Below are 19,144 nucleotides of genomic sequence, written 5' to 3' on the forward strand. Positions count from 1 at the left end.
TCAATGGCATCTGCTATAAGCTCTGAAAAAGCCGATTCTGTAATTATGCATTTAGTGGAAGTTATGGCAATTATGTGGTTACCTATACAAATTAAGACTGACAATGCTCTAGCTTTTGTCTCTAGTAAAATGGAACAGTTTTTGCATATTATAGTATAAAGCCTATTAGGAGTGTACCCCCCACAATCCTACAGGACAACCAGTTGTAGAAAGAGCCAATCATGCCTTAAAAGAGATGCTTGACAAACAGAAAGGGGTAACGAAGACCCCCAGAGACTGATTACACAGTTCCTTATAGACTTTAAATTCCTTGAATGCTAATGAACAATAAACAACGGCCGCTGAGAGACACTGGCTTTGGAAACTGCTGAACTAAAGCATCCTGTGTACACTAAGGATGTCTTTACTTCCAAATGGAGGGAAGGAAATGTATTATGCTCAGGGAGTCTTTGCATATGTTTCTACAGGAGACGAAAAACTGTGGATTCTGTCCAAGTTGATAAAAATCAGATATGATAAGGGAAGACCCTCTGAAGACCCTGGCTACAGACAGAAAGAATGAAATTAGCAAGACCAAAAAGGCAGGAATACATGTACTGATCCCTCTACATGAAACATAGCCAACAAATCTTATTGGCGACAAAGTCCACGTGACTTATTACATGTCATCTTTTTTTTTTCCAAAGTTTTATTTATTTAGTGTATATCTGCATGTACACCTGCATCAGAAGGGAGCATCAGATTTCATTATGAGATGGTTGTGAGCCACCATGTGATTGCTAGGAATTGAACTCTGGAAGGGCAGCCAGTGCTCTTAATCACTGAGCCATCTCTCCAGCCCTATGTGTCATTTTTTTACATGGAGATTTGTATTGTAGTTTGGTTATACAGATGTCACCGCTCTTTGGGCAGAGAATCACCTTTAACTGATTTGTGTATACAGAACAAGCCATACATACATTAATGCAGAAATGTATATTAATTGTAAGAATGTGTTTTTAGTGCAAAAGCACCAGACAGCAATGAAAGCAAAACAAATAGCCCAGATGACCCAGCCTTGCAGCTGCCTTGATTGCTGTTTTATCAAAACTTGCTTTAGGACAACTTCAGAGCAGCTACCTCACCTGGTCCATCCTCAGACTGTTCTAATCAGGACTTGACTTAAGCCTGCATTTTCACAGCACATGACTGAACAACAAACGCTGCACCTGGCTTTACTAAGACTTAATTTTCCCAATTTCTTTTGGGCTCCCAGAAGCAAAACTATGTCCAAAATGAGCAGGTAGCAATTTGAAGTGAACAGCACCCCATTTCCCAAAGGCAGCATGGATGGCTTTGTCGCTGTTTTATGCGTTATGGATGATTGCTGTTATTTAGCAGGGTTGGTTGTCTTGATCAGGGAGAAAAGATACAGAAAGTTAGGCTCAGAGATTTCTCTCTTTACTTTTCTTTTCTATATCCTTCTTTGTGTTTTATATAGAGGGAGAAAGGTTGAAAAGAGGGGAGTATATAGGAATAACAGGAAAAAGGGGTAGATTATTGAATCTACTCTTAGAGCAAAGAAAACTTTATAGCCAATAATCTTACATTGCTATAGACCTTATTTGATATAAAACAAAGGTTATTTGTGTAGTACAACATATTGTATATATGTTTCAACTCTTGGATAAGATATTGGGCCTATGCAACTCATTTAAAAGTGCAATGTAAAGTTTTGGTTCTTTTTAAAGCTACAATTACAAACTGTTTAGGATAATTAAGTAATACAAGATAATAATCAAACTCATAGCCATATTAGATACCAGATTATTTTATCACAAAATATGCTTTTAGGTTGAACAGATATAAAATAGCTAAAAAACAAGTAGTTTGCCTATTCAGATCAGGCGTGCTATATAGACAGGCAGAGAGATAGATAGATAGATAGATAGATAGATAGATAGATAGATAGATAGATAGACAGACAGGTGGACAGATGGACAACAGATAAATAGTTTCAAAATCCTCAGAGACCTATAGATTATGACATTTAATGTTTTATTATTTTAAAGATTTTTTGACCATGAGACCTATCAGCTCCTGACAGCACCCACATTCGACTTCAAAGAAGATGATGAGCACCAGAGAATCTCCCTGTGGAGTTTTCTTCAAACGTGGCGAGCTACCACTGGGCAGGAACTGCCCTTGCTTCAGTTGCAGGCAGAATGCTATCCAAAAGGGACAAACATGGATCCGTAGGGAAGACAACTGCCAAGCTTTGCAAGGACAAAAGCCTGTATAATTCCTGCTTCCCATTAAAGTCTGTCAGATGTTCTGGCTCCATTGTTGTAGAGAACTTTTAGGGGACTGTCTAGGCAGCCAACTGTGTCATTATAAAACTCAGTCTGTAGTTTTGGAAGCTGCTTGCTCGCACTTCATAGTCAGGTAATATTCCTTCTCAAGTCTCTGATAGACTAGATAGTTACAGTCTCACAATTAAGATTAAATTGTTTAAAGTTTGAGAAAATGTTTTTAGGTATAAAAAGGTGTTATTAGGTTGGTAATAAGGGTTATGATAAAAAAATTATTTAGGTACAGAACCAAGATAAAAGAGGTAATAAAACACTTTTCCAAAATTGCCAAATATATGCACTGGACTTTATGAACTTAATTCTTACCTGAAATTTTTTATAATTCTTTCATAATTGTAACTATTGCATATAGTTTATTGTTGTAAGAGAAAGAGACTTTTACTGGACCAAGAGGAGGAATTGTAGAGAAATCTCATGTGTATTGAGTTTTGGTCTTTTGCTATGCTAAATACTGGTTGATCCCAGAGACCATACATAAGCCCAGGTGATGCTGTGACATTGCCCCCCAAGTTATCTCTGACTGATGAATAAACATGCTGACAGCCAATAGCTGGGCAAAAGAGACACAAGCAGGATTTAGAGTTCCTGGGCTTGGGGTTGGAGAGCCACAAGGAGGTGGGGAAATGGTGAAGAGAGAAGAAGATGCTGTGGGGTAAGAATCTTAAAGTGATGGCCATGTGCGTTGAATCATTGGAGTTAAGAACAGCCCAGATGAAACGTTGACAAATTATTCAATGGGCTTATTGGCTGGGAACTAGACATAATAGCATAGATGACAGACATCTGCCCAGCTCTTGTGCTGATTAAGGCTTATTATAAATATAGAGCTTGTGTGTGAGTTTTATACGGGAACTAAATGATCAAAGGCAGGGTAGAAGCCCAAATTGAGATTAAATATTTTATACAGCATGTATTGTGTGGATGCAAAACCTGCCAATTAAAATTTATTGGCATGTTGCTGAGGCAGGAAATAGAAGGCAGAACATCCGATAAGCAGTAAAGATTCTAGAAGAGAGGCAGACAGGGGAAGAAACGGCTCTCAAAGAGAGCAAGGTGTAATAATGTCAGAGTCGTTGTGTAGAGATCCTGGGGTTGGGAAGAAAACTTGTGTTCTACAGAAGTGCGTGAGTATCAGCATTGAGTATATGTTCAGGTGCTGGGAATTGTTCAGGTGCTGGGAAGGTTCTGGTAATAGGTATAGATACAGGTATTGGGGATAAGTACAGATATTGAATATTAATACAGGTATTGGGAATGAGTATTTTTAAAGAAACCAAAGTCCCCAAATTGTCACTACATTTTCTCCTTCTGTTTTAAGCCATTAATCATGCTACATGTAGTGAGAAATTATAAACAGAGACATTTTCCATGAATAAAGCACTTTTCATGTCAGTGGCCAAGGTTTTAAAGAGACACTCACTTCCTGCTCAATTCTAATCTTTATCTGTTTTGATGGTATTCACATTTTCTCATTTCCTGTGGGGTTATAAATAAGTCTGCATCCCAACACAAAATATTTGCAGGCTTCCAACTGATATTAGCACATCCATGTAGAACATATGCATTTTTAGTTCCACATTTTGCAACTGTGGACCAGTCTCTAGTATAGCTGTTATCAATCCCTTCCAGTCTTGGGGAATAATTCTATTTTGAGTAGCCCAGTTATTTAGAATTTGTTTCACATAAGGCAAGTGCATCCCATATGAAACATGGCCTCTTTAAAACCGCCTTAGATCTACCATTTCTATAGGACCATCCTATCTCATCATAACCTCGTTCCACACCACTAGCAGGCATATGCTTTATGATTACTGGCAAAGTGGATCGTGTTAATCTCATAACCCTGGTCCACCTCTCCTTCCACTCTGGTGGCTCAGTCGGTTCGACATTAACCCTTTCTCTGGAAATAGGCTGTTTCATCAGATTGTCCTCCCACTTTGTCAGCTGGGAGGGTTGCTTTCTCTTTTCTCCTTCAGGAAATTCGCTCTCTTTCTCAGTAACCAGGATGTTCCCTCTGTCCCCAGCCTCTCCAGTTGCACAGCCAACTCTGCGACCCTTTAAGAGGGAGTGACCCCCTTTTGTTTTCCCATTTCAGCCATTTTTTGTTTCTCAGGTCTCTCCATTTCCACCTGTAGCTTTTCCAACCGCTTAGCCATTCTCCCAACCTTTTAAAAGGAGAGAATATAGGAAGAAGAAAAGAAAACAGAAAATCCCTTCTGGGCACAAAGTTGGAGATATCCCAGTGGCATCAACTGCAATATTTTACTGGTGCCTTGAAAAAAAAATCTATCCTTTTGTCCCTTGCCATTTCCTTTATAGCACTTGAAATTAAATTTCCCATTTTGCCTAGTCCCAGATCTGGAAGCTACTTGTAATCAGCCTTTTTGTTTTTCTTTTTTTAAAAAATATTTTGCAGGTTTTTCTTTTTTTTTTTTTTTTTTTTTTTTTGGTTTTTCGAGACAGGGTTTCTCTGTGTAGCCCTGGCTGTCCTGGCACTCACTTTGTAGACCAGGCTGGCCTCGAACTCAGAAATCCGCCTGCCTCTGCCTCCCGAGTGCTGGGATTAAAGGTGTGCGCCACCACGCCTGGCTAGGTTTATCTTTCTTCCACTCTTTCAACTGAGATGAAGAGAGGAAGCCCCACAAGTTTCAAAGCCTTCAAAGCCTACCCCAGTTAGAGTGACCCTCTCAGCAGGTAGTCCAGCCCGTGGGCAGCCATGCAGTGCTCCTGACCCCACAGCAGCCTGGTCTCGGCCTGGTAACAGTCCCCACCCCAGCTTGTCTCTGCACCTCCCCCGCTCAAAGCTTATTTGTCCAGGGCTGCTGTTTCTGTGGAACCCAAAACCCATCAAGCCAGGATTCCCCAACTCCAACTGGATGGGCACGGCCTTGTAGAGGCGGGTATGCCAACTCCCTGTGGGCGTGGGTCTGTTGTGTGTCTCTAGGTACCAGGCCTTAAATTTGGTGTGGTATGTAGAAGGAAGCATGGTTTTCGTGTGTGTGTGTGTGTGTGTGTGTGTGTGTGTGAGTGAGTGAGTGAGTGTGGGCATGGCCTGGCATGGGTGTGCCCTGGATGAGTATGTTTCCTGTGGGCGTGGCACTAGCCTTTGCCTAAGCATCTAGGCACTTTGGAGAGGGACTGTTCTTTCTCAGTGGGGCTTCCAGGTAGGTGTGGCCCAAGACAGGTGGGCAGCCTTCTGGGTGAGGGCAGCTTCCCTGGCATCCTGTGGAGGATGTAGGGACAAGGCTGCCCAGCACCCTACAACACAGATGATGCCCTCATAGCAATGACCCAACCCCAAGTGTCAGCAGAGCCAAGGTTAAGAAGTTCTGATCATCTTGTAGGCATTGACTGAGTGAGGGAACACCTTATGAGCGTGACAGACCATCCTAGGCATCCTCCTGGGTGGGACTGAAGGGTAGACAGCAAGTAGGACTTGCCAGTGTGGCTGCAGATCCTGATGAGCACTTCCTTGAAGGTCAAGGGAGAGCATGTGTCGAGACTTTAGGGACTATATAATTATTCAAATGACCTCATATCTTGTTTCATTCCTGACATAGCATTGTAATGGTTAGGCTAAGAATCTCCTGACACTTGTGAAAACAATTCTTAGCATTCATTCTGTCTTGTCAATAAATGCTGATCATCCAGAGGCTGGGTAGAAGACAGCATAGAACAGGGGGTGCAGGGGAAGGGGAGGCTCAGATCAGCAAGGAAGAGTCTAAGAAGACACACCATGAGAAAAACATCTGGGGCTGGAGAGATGGCTCAGAAGTTAAGAGAACTGACTCTTGACCTCTTCCAGAGGTCCTGGGTTCAATTCCCAGCAACTACATGGTGACTCACAACCATCTGCAATGGGATCTGATGCCTGCTTCTGGTACATGGAGATAGAGCATTGTATATACATAATAAATAAATTAAAAACAAAACCCCCCCAAAAATCACCTAAAGCTAAAAGAGCCAGTTCAATAATAATATGCAAGTATCATGGGACCCCTGCTTGGGTGATAACCAGAAAGTACAGGGTTATTAGTGATAACCTATCTGCCCAGCAGTGAATTATGGCTTGAAATACCGTTGTGTGGTAACTAGGGTCTACAGAAGGTAAAGAAATACAGCTGCCAGATTAATGCACTATTTACTTATATTAAATGATTCATCTTACAAAAGACAGTGCAGGGACACTAGTGACATGTGAGTGTGCACACTCCCCCACAGTCAGTGTGCAGGGACACCAGTAACATGTGAATGTGCATACTCCCCAATCAGTGTGCAGGGACACCAGTAACATGTGAGTGTGCACACTCCCCCACAGTCAGTGTGCAGGGACACCAGTGACATGTGAATGTGCACTCTTCCACCACAGTCAGTGTGCAGGGACACCAGTGACATGTGAATGTGCACACTCCCCAATCAGTGTGCAGGGACACCAGTAACATGTGAATGTGCATACTCCCCATAGTCAGTGTGCAGGGACACCAGTAACATGTGAATGTGCACACTCCCCACAGTCAGTGTGCAGGGACACTAGTGACATGTGAGTGTGCACTCTTCCACCACAGTCAGTGTGCAGGGACACTAGTGACATGTGAGTGTGCACTCTTCCACCACAGTCAGTGTGCAGGGACACTAGTGACATGTGAGTGTGCACTCTTTCACCATAGTCAGTGTGCAGGGACACTAGTGACATGTGAACGTGTACTCTTCCACCACAGTCAGTGTGCAGGGACACTAGTGACATGTGAATGTGTACACTCCCCCACAGTCAGTGTGCAGGGACACCAGTGACATGTGAATGTGCATACTCCCCAATCAGTGTGCAGGGACACCAGTAACATGTGAATGTGCATACTCCCCACAGTCAGTGTGCAGGGACACCAGTAACATGTGAATGTGCACACTCCCCACAGTCAGTGTGCAGGGACACTAGTGACATGTGAGTGTGCACTCTTCCACCACAGTCAGTGTGCAGGGACACTAGTGACATGTGAGTGTGCACTCTTCCACCACAGTCAGTGTGCAGGGACACTAGTGACATGTGAGTGTGCACTCTTCCACCACAGTCAGTGTGCAGGGACACTAGTGACATGTGAGTGTGCACTCTTTCACCATAGTCAGTGTGCAGGGACACTAGTGACATGTGAACGTGTACTCTTCCACCACAGTCAGTGTGCAGGGACACTAGTGACATGTGAATGTGTACACTCCCCCACAGTCAGTGTGCAGGGACACCAGTGACATGTGAATGTGCATACTCCCCAATCAGTGTGCAGGGACACCAGTAACATGTGAATGTGCACACTCCCCACAGTCAGTGTGCAGGGACACTAGTGACATGTGAGTGTGCACTCTTCCACCACAGTCAGTGTGCAGGGACACTAGTGACATGTGAGTGTGCACTCTTCCACCACAGTCAGTGTGCAGGGACACTAGTGACATGTGAGTGTGCACTCTTCCACCACAGTCAGTGTGCAGGGACACTAGTGACATGTGAGTGTGCACTCTTTCACCATAGTCAGTGTGCAGGGATACTAGTGACATGTGAGTGTGCACCCTCCCAGCACAGTCAGTGTGCAGGGACACTAGTGACATGTGAACGTGTACTCTTCCACCACAGTCAGTGTGCAGGGACACTAGTGACATGTGAATGTGTACACTCCCCACAGTCAGTGTGCAGGGACACCAGTGACATGTGAGTGTGCACTCTTCCACCACAGTCAGTGTGCAGGGATACTAGTGACATGTGAGTGTGCACCCTCCCAGCACAGTCAGTGTGCAGGGACACTAGTGACATGTGAGTGTGCACTCTCCCACCACAGTCAGTGTGCAGGGACACTAGTTGTTGCGGCCTGCCCGCAGTCCACAACACGAACAGTTCAACTGAGAATGGCAGTTCAAGCTGAAAAGAGAGGAATCTAGACGGGGCGGAAGAAAGAATGGAGCTAAGACAACAAACATTCTGATCAAAGCTCAATTTTACTATTTTCAGACACTCAGTTATAAAGGAAGGGGGAGGGAACCCAATATCCCGCCAAGTAACTCAGGGTCCAGTAGCAGGACGAACACGTGTGCCTCCAGGCAGCAAAGGCAGGTTCCAGCAGTAGGCGTGGCAGGACGAATGAGCAGGTAGCTCCACCCTTGAGCAAGCAGGTTCCAGGCTGGGGGAAGGGAGGCCACATCTCCTCCCATTAGTTAACAAAACAAACAAACAAACAAAAAAAGAGGCTGGACTGAGGCAGAAAAATTATTTATGTTCAATAGTTCTGCCTGAGTTCTTAGGGCTAAAGAAAAAACCTGTTTCCGTGGGATTCCCTAACTTTTCTAATGGTAAACTGTATTTGGCTAAGACTGTCTTTATTATCCTAGTAAACCACTAACAGAATAGGCTCTGACTTTATAATGCTAATTAGTGCTGAATAGGTAACTACCTGTTTGCATTTTAAGTAGGGCGTTGGAACCCTGGCTGAGTTTAACTAAACAAATTTAGAATAACACTGAGCTGATATTCCTCCGCAATTTTGGATGGCAGCCAGGGAAACACGGAGAAGGGGTAAGACCAGCTCTTTAGTACAAGGCCAGTTGGCTTTTTTATTTGGGTGGGAGGCAGTGAAGGGCTTGCCCTTACGACAGTAAGGTCTCCAACCTCTCTCCCCCCTATTAATTAAGTTTAAACAGGCAATGCTTAACAGAGGTGATCAAATGATTTTTTTTGTCATCCATAGATGAGTGGGCCTTTAACCTTGACTTGGGTGGACATTGACCTGATTCCTCCCGTGAGTGTTATAAGAACTCACATCTGTGGCTCTTGGTATCTTTTCGGGAGGGGAGGCAGAGCCTTAGGTATTTTTGGTTTTTAGCTGGAATCAGATACCAACCTCTTTCAAATCAGGTGTGTCGCACAGGGAACTCAGAAACGGTCAAGCTGGACCTTCCCTCCGCAGTAATCTGCGCCAAGCGGTACCCATACTGTATTCATATGATTATGAATCAGTAGCGCAGTTCTGAGTTATGCGCGGTCTCTATATGAGACTTGTCAACCTCAGATTTAGCAAAGCCTAGACAAGAATTATGTCAGTATTAACACCATGGATTGTGGTTAAAATAGGAGCTGGAGGTCTTTTCTCTTCATCCCTGTTATTCCCAATAGCCTGAGGAACTAAGGACACCTTGCAGTAACAGCAAGGGTGAGAAGCCAGAGGCCAGCTAAGGGACTAAGCCCATCTCTATCAAAATAAGAACTAATCTCTGTAAATATATATGAAATTTCTACTTCCCTAGCTCTCCTGGTAAATCTAAATCTTATCTCAGGCTGAAAGCCACGTGCTGGGATGTCCTTGGAAGGGAGATTAGCAGTACCACCTGTTTGCTCTTAGGGGCGGAGAACCGGAGAATGTAGATTGACCTGCTTGAGAAAAGAAAGAAATCTAAACAATGAGAGTGTAGCAATGTAAATTTTCTGTTTGGAGAAGTCAAGGTACTTTATTTAGATGCAAATTGTAAAACTAAAGCTAATCTCTGGCCTCCTGTAGGGGAATTGGCTCAGAGGAAAACAGTTTCTGGGAGCTTCCACTCCCAGCTGAATTCTAAGCACAAGAGGAATTTTAGTCTTTAGAATGATACTTACGAGAAGAGACAGAATCTGTGTTTACCTGACGAATTAATCTCTCTGGTAGCCACCGTGCTCCATCTTCATCTCGTGAAAAAACACAAACCGAGCCTCTTCCCCAGATTAGAACTGGATCCGGACCCTTCCATTTATTAGTCAGGGCGTCCTTCCATTTTACCAATGCATAAGAATTAGAAGTAACTGGGTGCCAGTGGCGTTCCGCTGCAGACTGACCTTTAATGTCAGTTTGCAAAAAGTTTAGGACAAATAAGGTGAAGGCAAGATGAGCCTTTGGTGACCTTGGGGGAAATGCTCTGAATTAACTTTGCTAGGTAATTTAGAATATAGGAATCTCTAATAATTGAACTGAATATTAGACCAGTCTAAGATTGAGTTAGAATGGCTGGTCACACTGAAGAAGAGTGAAAAATCATTATGACTCTATTAAATGACTAATTTTACTAAGTCTGAATATACAGTCTCTGATGTACTATTGCCATAAAGTTAAAAGGCTAGAAGCTAGTCTAAACTGGAAAAATGACAAGCAAGGATGGATCTAAAACATGAATTTAATCTTTTAGTCCTTTTAATCAGGACACTGAGTTAACTTACCTGTCAGCTCAGCACACGAATTACCAATATGCTTCTGTAGAGTTCTGTGGAGAGAACCTGTTTTTCCCTTTCCTAATAAGGTAGCTGTTTTAGGATCAATCTATAAGCCAATAAGTAGACCCTTTTAAGATACTAAAAAGCATTTATTAAATTTGACATTTTAATCTCAAATTTTGAAAATAAAGGTATGTTTTAAATAGTGTGCATGTAAATGCACTAAATAGTATATATGGGGATACAATTTTTCTCTTTTGTCTTTTAAGAGGTTAAAGTTTAAAATTTTACAATATCTAACCTTTTGAATTAATAACTTGTTGGACAAAACATTTAAATATTTGGCTGTAAAGGGGCAGTGACTAATTGCACTTTCAATCTTTTTTTTAAGGAACGGTTGTAACTAGAAAGCTTGAAAAATTATTAAGAGTCACACGTGCATAATTTATTTATTTATTAACTAGAAATATGTATAAGCAATTGTAAATTTGAGAATAAATAGTATCTGAGGGACGAACAATTTTAAGTAATTATGAGCTCAGAGATATAGCATTGACTATTAATATATAAATTAAGGTTTGATTGTTCAGCATTTTAAAACACCATCTACAGCACACAACCAGATTATTTGTGTTGGGAACAGGGGCAACTGTGTGTCTTAAGACTTTGCCCCACAGCAGCTAGTTGGGCCCACGTGGGCCAACGATTGGCTGGGAGGATGAGAAAAATGACTTTACAATAATGTTTTTTCTGGCCGAAGAATTGTCTTGGGCACAACTAATTTTTAATTACCAATTAACAACAATTATAAAAGCTTTCTTTATTTTTTGTAAAACCTTTTGTAGTAAACTAAAACACTAAATAATAAAAGGATACTGTCTCTGAATCTTTTGGGTGAGAGCAAGGATTTAAGGTAAACTTCCCTTGAGAAGCATTAGTTAATAAAATACTTTCCACTTAGGAAACAATATATACTGAAAGATTAAAACTTTTGGCTTCTTGTAAAGAAGCAGAAACAATAAACATTTTTCTTACATAATGTAAAGCTATATTAGCCATACGTAGAGGCAAAATTTTCTAGTGATTACCAGTTTACTAGAAGCAAAAATCTTTGAATTTAAGCATTATTTTAAACATCTGAATAGATCTGTAACACTGTTAAAAAGAAATTTTCTTGAACACAGGGAAAAACTTTTTTAGGCATTGTTTGCAAAACAAAAGAAAGGGCCACAAGCCACTCTGGGGCTGCCCAGAGCCCTGTATTGACTCAAAGGTAAAATACTTTTTAATCTGAGCATTAATCTTAAATTTGCAATCAAACTGCAAGCTGCAGTCAATGGAACAATGGCAGTTTTAACCATAATTTTTAAGTTTTTGTGCAAGGTTAGGATAATATCTACAACTTTGGGAAAGCAAAACCTATGTTTAAAACAATTTATCACTGTTAAAATCAATATTAGAAGCATTACTATCATATTACGAAGTTTGGATATCAATTAATACCTATGAATACCTATTAAAGCAAGCTTTAACGCTTTAATAAAGAGGCATTGCTTTATATCTTATCTTAAATTTTACTATTTAGGATAGGAACCACATTAATCATTATCTAAACTAGAAATATCTTAAGAGACTCAGCCTCTGAAGCTTAATCTCAAACTCTAACTCGCTTAGCCGTGTGTCCCTATGAGTAGCACCTCCCGAAGTGGTGACTATAGGTGAAGCGGGAGATTCGCAAGAGGACCAATTCTCATTAAGGTAATGGGCAATTCCTCTATCTGAGTGATTTTTGTTAAAATTCAGTCCATCATCAGAGTTTCCACATTTATCAATTTTTGAGTTAAGAAGATCCTTTTCTGAGGAGGCCTTCTCTGATAGGCACTCCTCCTGAGATACCACAAGCTCCGCCTGAGGGCGATTTAGCCCTGGAAAAGTTGCATCTTTTATAGCATCATTTACAAGCGCCCAGAGACCTAGGGTAAAATTATCTGTCTGAGCGATATTCAAGGCCTCACCAACTTTCTCCCAGGTTCCACAATCTATCGTTTCTTCTTTCTTGAACCATGGACAACAGCTATCTATCTTATCTAAAAAATTTCTTACTAATTGTACTTCAAGCCTTACTCCTCTGGCCTGAAACAACTCCTGAAAACTAAAAACAACTGCCTGATCCATGACTTTAAACCCTTCCTTCTTCCACCTAAGCAGCTTTCTAAAAAGCTGCAGCACACCGCCTGTCTCCGTATCTAGTTCCGATTAACGAGCTGCTGACCCCAAGCAGAAACAGTGTTGGGTCAGCACTGATTCAAACTTGATTCGTATCCTACCGCATCCTCAGCAACACTTTACAAAACTGAAATTTTAGGCTAGCGCTAGCATGTGTACCTGTCCGTTGCTCCGATGCTCCGATACGAAGATCCTTTCCTTTCTTGTGGAGCTCCACACAGCAGTCATTTCTCTTAGCATCCCTCTGCCATTCTTCAGGTCCCAGTTCTGGCGCCAACTGTTGCGGCCTGCCCGCAGTCCACAACACGAACAGTTCAACTGAGAATGGCAGTTCAAGCTGAAAAGAGAGGAATCTGGACGGGGCGGAAGAAAGAATGGAGCTAAGACAACAAACATTCTGATCAAAGCTCAATTTTACTATTTTCAGACACTCAGTTATAAAGGAAGGGGGAGGGAAACCCAATATCCCGCCAAGTAACTCAGGGTCCAGTAGCAGGACGAACACGTGTGTGCCTCCAGGCAGCAAAGGCAGGTTCCAGCAGTAGGCGTGGCAGGACGAATGAGCAGGTAGCTCCACCCTTGAGCAAGCAGGTTCCAGGCTGGGGGAAGGGAGGCCACAACTAGTGACATGTGAATGTGTACACTCCCCACAGTCAGTGTGCAGGGACACCAGTGACATGTGAGTGTGCACTCTCCCAGCACAGTCAGTGTGCAGGGACACTAGTGACATGTGAGTGTGCACTCTCCCACCACAGTCAGTGTGCAGGGACACTAGTGACATGTGAGTGTGCACTCTCCATCACTTCCCCACAGTCAGTTTGGAACTCTTCAGTGCTGTTTCATCTAAGATGTGCTCCTAGGAACACAATGGGGACCCCAGGCTGTCTGGAGTATGGATAGCCATGGGGAAAAGGACTGTCACCACTAACATAAATGTCAATTCCCATTCTGAGGAGCCTAGGCTGGCCTCCAACTAGCAATCCTCCTGCCTCAGCTTCCCAAAGGCAGGGATGATGAACCATCACTACCAGTGCGCCTGGATTATCTCTCTTGAGCTCTTCCTTGCATCAGAAGATGGGACATGGAGACAAAGTAGAATTCCAGAGTACTGTCTTGGTTTTGTTCTTGTTGTTTGTTTTTCGGTTCGTTTTGGGGGACATGGTTTCTCTGTATATCCCCTGGCTGCACTGGAACTCATTTCTATAAACCAGGCTGTCCTTGAACTCACAGAGCTCTGCCTGCTTCTGCCTCCTGAGTGCTGGGATTAAAGGCGGTGCTCCAGAATAGCTTCTGCTCCTTGGCTTGTTCTCCTCCCGTGATGGGGAGCTCACAACTCTCCCAGAAGCACCATGCACCCCATGTTCACTCAGTTTGATTAAGACATACTGTCACATACTTACACACACACACACACACACACACACACACACACACGAAAACACTGTCCTCTGAAGCTACAGCTGGGAACACAGTTAGGAACCAGCCAGATGCTCAGACACCTTGATGGCTCAGGATTCATGTCACATCCTCAGCATTCAACCTCGAGCCTGAATGTCCTGAGGCCTCAGCTCTCTCTCTCCCTCAGCCAGGAAGACCAGCAGAGCACGCTGTAGCAGGTGCACCCCCAAACGCCGACGCCGAGGAGGTGGCCAATGGGCAACCACTCCATAGTAGTGCCCTTGTTTCTGGTTGGTCAGTGTCTGGAGACCTGGTCAAAAGAGGTGAAGTAACAGGAGTGATCTCCGCCCCACCCAATCCAACAGCACATTTGCTAACTGTATGTGTGAATGAGTTCATGAATGGACAGCGAGGGAGAGAGCGAAGGGATTCATAGCTCAGATACCTTTCGTGTGACCTCTACAAGCCAGACCCCTACCTAGGGCATCCAACAGACAGGCTTCCCGGGTGTACGCTTCCATGGCCACCACATGTTGGAAGCAGTGCAGAGAGATGATGCCCCGGCCGCTATCCCAGATGTCTAAGATCCGGCGAACCTTGGGACAGACCTGCAGGATAGGAGAGGATCAGCTGGGATCCTAAGCTATCTTCCCTCCCAGGCCTGAAGGGTGGTTGATGCACCCCAACCCTGTCTCTCATGCCCCACCTGTTTCCTTGGCTGGTTATGGTAGCCAAGGGCTTCCCAAAGGTGGGCATCTGGCCGGGCTCGGGTCCCCTTGCCCACATAGAAGATGGCTCGCACGAAACATTGCAGACACTCAGCTAGTGTGAGGGAAGAGGCTCGGGCAGGCAGGTCCTTTGTCAGCCTGAGGTACAGAAGAGAACCGACTTCCAAGAGCTGTCCTCTGACCTCCACATGAGCACCACAGTGAGCACATGGCAGTCACATGCACAGAACATACAGTGTGAAAAGGAGGGGTGATGATGGCAGACAGGGAGAATGGCCACTGTACCCTCTTCCAGGACACCATAAAATGGGTACTCACAGCTAGGACTGACCCCAGACACCAGGCCGGCCTCGAACTCAGAAATCCGCCTGCCTCTGCCTCCCAAGTGCTGGGATTAAAGGCGTGCGCCACCACTGCCCGGCCCCAGACATCATTTCTAAAGGAGGTGGCAAACAGAGAAGACTAACCCCTTCCCTAGATACACAGTGAATCAAAAGCAAATCCCCACTGTTTGTTGGGGTTTTCTTGTTTTGTTGTTTTGAGTTTGATGTTACAACCCTGACCTGAGATCACAGTCTGATCTTATAAACCATGAAATGGAGGCAGAAACTATCAGCAAGGGGTAGCCCTTCCCCCACCCAACCAGAAAGGAACTTGCAGAGCTGGGTTTTGCTCTGCACAGTCATCCTCTAATTTCAGCCCCTGGCTTTTCTGTCACCACACCTGGGGTCGAGAAGTAGATACGTAAAACTAGACTTTGTAATGCCTTCCCGCCACTTCTTCAAGGGATCCAGCCGCTGAAAGCACTGAGCCAGGGCTTCCTCATCCACCTGGCAGTCAGGGATGGTACCTGTCCTTAGTGCCTCTGCCAGTTCTTGGCTATGCCCTACATCAGCTGGGGAGGGGAAACTGATTCAGGGTGGAGGACAAAAGCTGGTGAGGGTGCTCTGTCTAACAGCCACGGCAGGATTCCTGGAGTGTAGCCAGACTCTGAATACCACCGCCTAAGGACTCACCACGGCTAGCCTGGGCTTCCTGCAGCCGCCGTAGATAGTGTCCTCTGGTGAAAGGTGTGACGGGTCCAGGGCTATAGCCCAGTGCCCGCAGGGCCTGGAGGAGCTGCAGGTCCGACATGGGGGGCACCGAACTGTGGGGGTGCGAAGCCCCCAGATCCCCATCACCAGGCAGTACGGGTTTGTCCGTTTCCCTTGCAGTCAACGTCAGGACCTGCGGCTGGCAGTTGGGTGCTCCCTTCCCAGCTGACACAGCCCCACGGGTTACCCACAAGCCGGCCACTAGCTCCAATGCCCCCCCAGGGCGCCCGGGCTGCAGAGAGTCCTCCAATGCAGTGACAAACGAAGCATCGCTGCTGTAGTCTGAGTTTTCGGTGGCCTCAGAGCTCTGGGGATGAACAGCCACCTCTACAGCCTCCACCTCCAGCTCAGCTCTATGCATGTGCAACTCCGAATCTTGAGAAACTCCAGAAGACCCTGCTAAGGCAGGTCCTTGGCATGTTTCAGTTTCAAAGCTACCCTGGGCTACATGTAACGTCTCTGTATATAGATAAACAGATGGATAAATGTATAAGTAATCAGATACAGCACAGATATAAACAGGTATGATATAGACATGATAAATGATATAGGTGCTAGATGACTGACAGGTAGGTGATTGGCATGATAGTTACGTGATTGATAAGATAGACTATGTATAGTGATTGACACGATAGATGTACAAACAGAACTGGGCCTGGCAGTGTGGTAGCCCGGTACACCCCCTCAGTTCCTCTCACCTGTGGGCTCTCGGGTCTCATCTGGCTGGGTGGGCGTGTCCAGCTCCTGCAGCACTCGAGCGCAGTTATTGTGTCGCTGCTGTAGTGCCCAGTCCAAGGGCCTGAGCCCATCCTGTGCAGTCACCGTCAGCAGGGGGCGTCCTTAACCCACCCTCCTGCCACCCATGTGTGCCTGCGCGGGGTACTGACCTGGTCCCGCAGTGTGGGGTCACCCCCTCGGCTCAGCAGCAACTCCAGGGCACCGCAACAGCCCCATGCGGCAGCCACATGAACAGGCGTCAGCCCCTCCGCGGACCTGGGATCCCCAAAGACAGAGGAGAGGTGTGCGGCGTTGGTTCCTTTCCTAGGCAGTCTCCCATAGCCCAGGCTAGCCATGAACTCCTGCTCCTCCTGCCTCAGTTCCCCGTGCTGGGATGACCGGTGCCCACTACCATGTGAGACTCTAATTCACGGTCATCCTCTTGCCTCAGTCTCCCGGAGTGCCAGATGACAGTTATGGGACACCTTGTACCCGACCCTGGAAGCAGACATTTCCATCTCCTAGACCTGACTGACGCCTCGGACCCAGAGCCTGACGCCCAGTGCCGCTAAGTCCCCAAGTCACACCCACCGCACCCAGTGACCAGGGCCGCGCCTCACAGAGCATTGGGATCCGCTCCCCAGCGCAGCAGCATCCGAAGACAATGCAGGGCGCGCGGGTGGCTCGCTCTGGCTGCCAGGTGCACCGCCGCCGCGCCATCGTCCAACACCAGGTTGGGGTCCGCCCCGAGGCGCAGCAGCTCCTCCACAGCCCTGCAGGAGGACGAGCACAGTAGACCTCAGCCCTCCTGATCACCCGGGGAGCAGAAGGTCGGGTAGCACCCGGACCCGGCCGCCCTCACCGCGCTTCCTCCTCGCGTAGTGCTGCTAGCAGTCTCAGAGCCAAGCATGCAGCATCCGCCATGTCCCATAGGAGTCACCGCCCTCCGCAGTTCAAATTCGCGCGGCAACTGTCTACGCACGCGCAGCCACGCCCACCTCTGCTTCTGGCCCCGCCCCACACCGATCGGGATTGACTAGCTGCACCCTAAGTCCAGGTGGGGAGAGAGCCGAGAGGACGTCCGGAGCAAGCCAGAGGAACTCCAGGGTTTGGTGCATACATCTGGGATGCCAGGAGAATTACAGCAAATTCCAGGGGAGCTGGGGATAAAGAGCGGAGCCTCTCTGTCTTTAACAAAACAAACTCCTGGATACCCCTGACGGACCTCAAGGTATTCAAAAACTTACAGTCATCCTCCTGCCTCAGCCAACCGAGTGCTGGGATCAGACTTCCGAGGAACAACATGGCACAGCTGAGTTGGCTGTAGCTCTGTGGAGAAGAGCTTTGAGAGGACCAGCGAGATGGCACAGCTGGTCAAGATGCTTACTGCCAAGTCTAGTGACCTGGGTTCGATACCCAGAACCCACAAATTGGAAAGACGGAACAGGCTGACTTTCGACACGTGTGCCTGGGCCGGGAGCCTGCACAAGCACACGCACGTGTGTGCACACACACATTAATTAATTTAAAAATATAAAGAGCTTCATTTTCCTTATTTGCAAATGGGAGTACAGGGCTCAACACTAAGTGCCCAATAAATGCAAAGGCCAGAAAATACTTACTCAAGCTGACCTACTTTTAAAATTAACTAAAGTGTGTGGGTGTTTTGCCTGCATGACCAGAAAGGGGCATCGAATCCCTGGAAAGTGGACTTGTGAGACCCCGTGTGGGAGCTGAACCCGGGTGTTCCGCAAGAACAGCTTGTGCTCTAAATGGCTGAGCCATCATAGGCTCCTGGCCTATTTTTTATACCCCGTTTGATCCAGTGCTTCCCAATGCGGGCCCTGCTGACCTAGAACTGGCCTCCTCATGTTTCAGCCTCCTGTATCAAGGTGAGCCCAACTCCCACCCACTGCCATTTTGTTTTCTATAAATGGAGAAGGTGGACAGGATGAACCTCTGGCCTGACCTGGGGCTGGGGGGCTCCTGGGTTTCCCTTCCTCTTCTAGGGCGCACACCCTATGTCCCCATCCTTGCCTAGGACATCAGGGTTCCAAATCCTAGGCAGTGATGGCTCATGGCGAGACCACATGGCTACACAAATTCAATCAGATCAGGGTACTGAGATTGGGGGTGACAGGTGTCACCAGAACCCACTTCCCACTTGGAGCTGGGACTTTTGTGTATCTAGGAGGTCCCAAATATGACAGCCATACCAGTTCCACTTTCACTAGATCTTCCCTGTTTCTGGAGGACTTTCTGGATAAAAGGACATCTGGAGTGAGTTCTGGAGGATGAAGAGGAGTTTGGAAAGCGCAGTGAACACCAGCCTGGTTACTCAGATTCAGCTGAGCCTGAAGCCATACACCACTGCTTTGTTTAGTGCCTGTTTTCTGTGACTCGTTAATAACAGGT

General features: G+C 45.8%; 1 protein-coding gene across 5 annotated transcripts; it reads right to left on the reverse strand.

The window, feature by feature from the left end:
• Positions 1-14,310: 14,310 nt before the first annotated feature.
• On the reverse strand, positions 14,311-17,659 carry Ankle1 (ankyrin repeat and LEM domain containing 1). Of its 5 annotated transcripts, none has more exons than XM_021170956.2 (9): positions 17,592-17,659; positions 17,350-17,502; positions 16,900-17,005; positions 16,711-16,822; positions 15,935-16,411; positions 15,642-15,813; positions 14,897-15,056; positions 14,669-14,798; positions 14,311-14,500 (listed from the first exon to the last, which is right to left on the reverse strand). In XM_021170956.2, the coding sequence occupies exons 1-9, from the start codon at positions 17,651-17,653 to the stop codon at positions 14,328-14,330; spliced, it is 1,545 nt and encodes a 514-aa protein (XP_021026615.1). In that variant the 5' UTR covers positions 17,654-17,659; the 3' UTR covers positions 14,311-14,327. The 5 variants fall into 5 exon arrangements, with proteins under 5 accessions (XP_021026615.1, XP_085700411.1, XP_085700409.1 ...); XM_085844285.1 differs by having other exon boundaries at positions 15,642-15,804; positions 15,935-16,408; positions 17,592-17,653; XM_085844283.1 differs by having other exon boundaries at positions 14,636-14,798; positions 15,935-16,408; positions 17,592-17,653.
• Between the last annotated feature and the right edge of the window lie 1,485 nt (positions 17,660-19,144).

The sequence above is a fragment of the Mus caroli genome, unplaced genomic scaffold (assembly GCF_978045245.1).
Source record: "Mus caroli unplaced genomic scaffold, Mus_caroli_1 scaffold_10, whole genome shotgun sequence".
Lineage (NCBI taxonomy): Eukaryota > Metazoa > Chordata > Mammalia > Rodentia > Muridae > Mus > Mus caroli.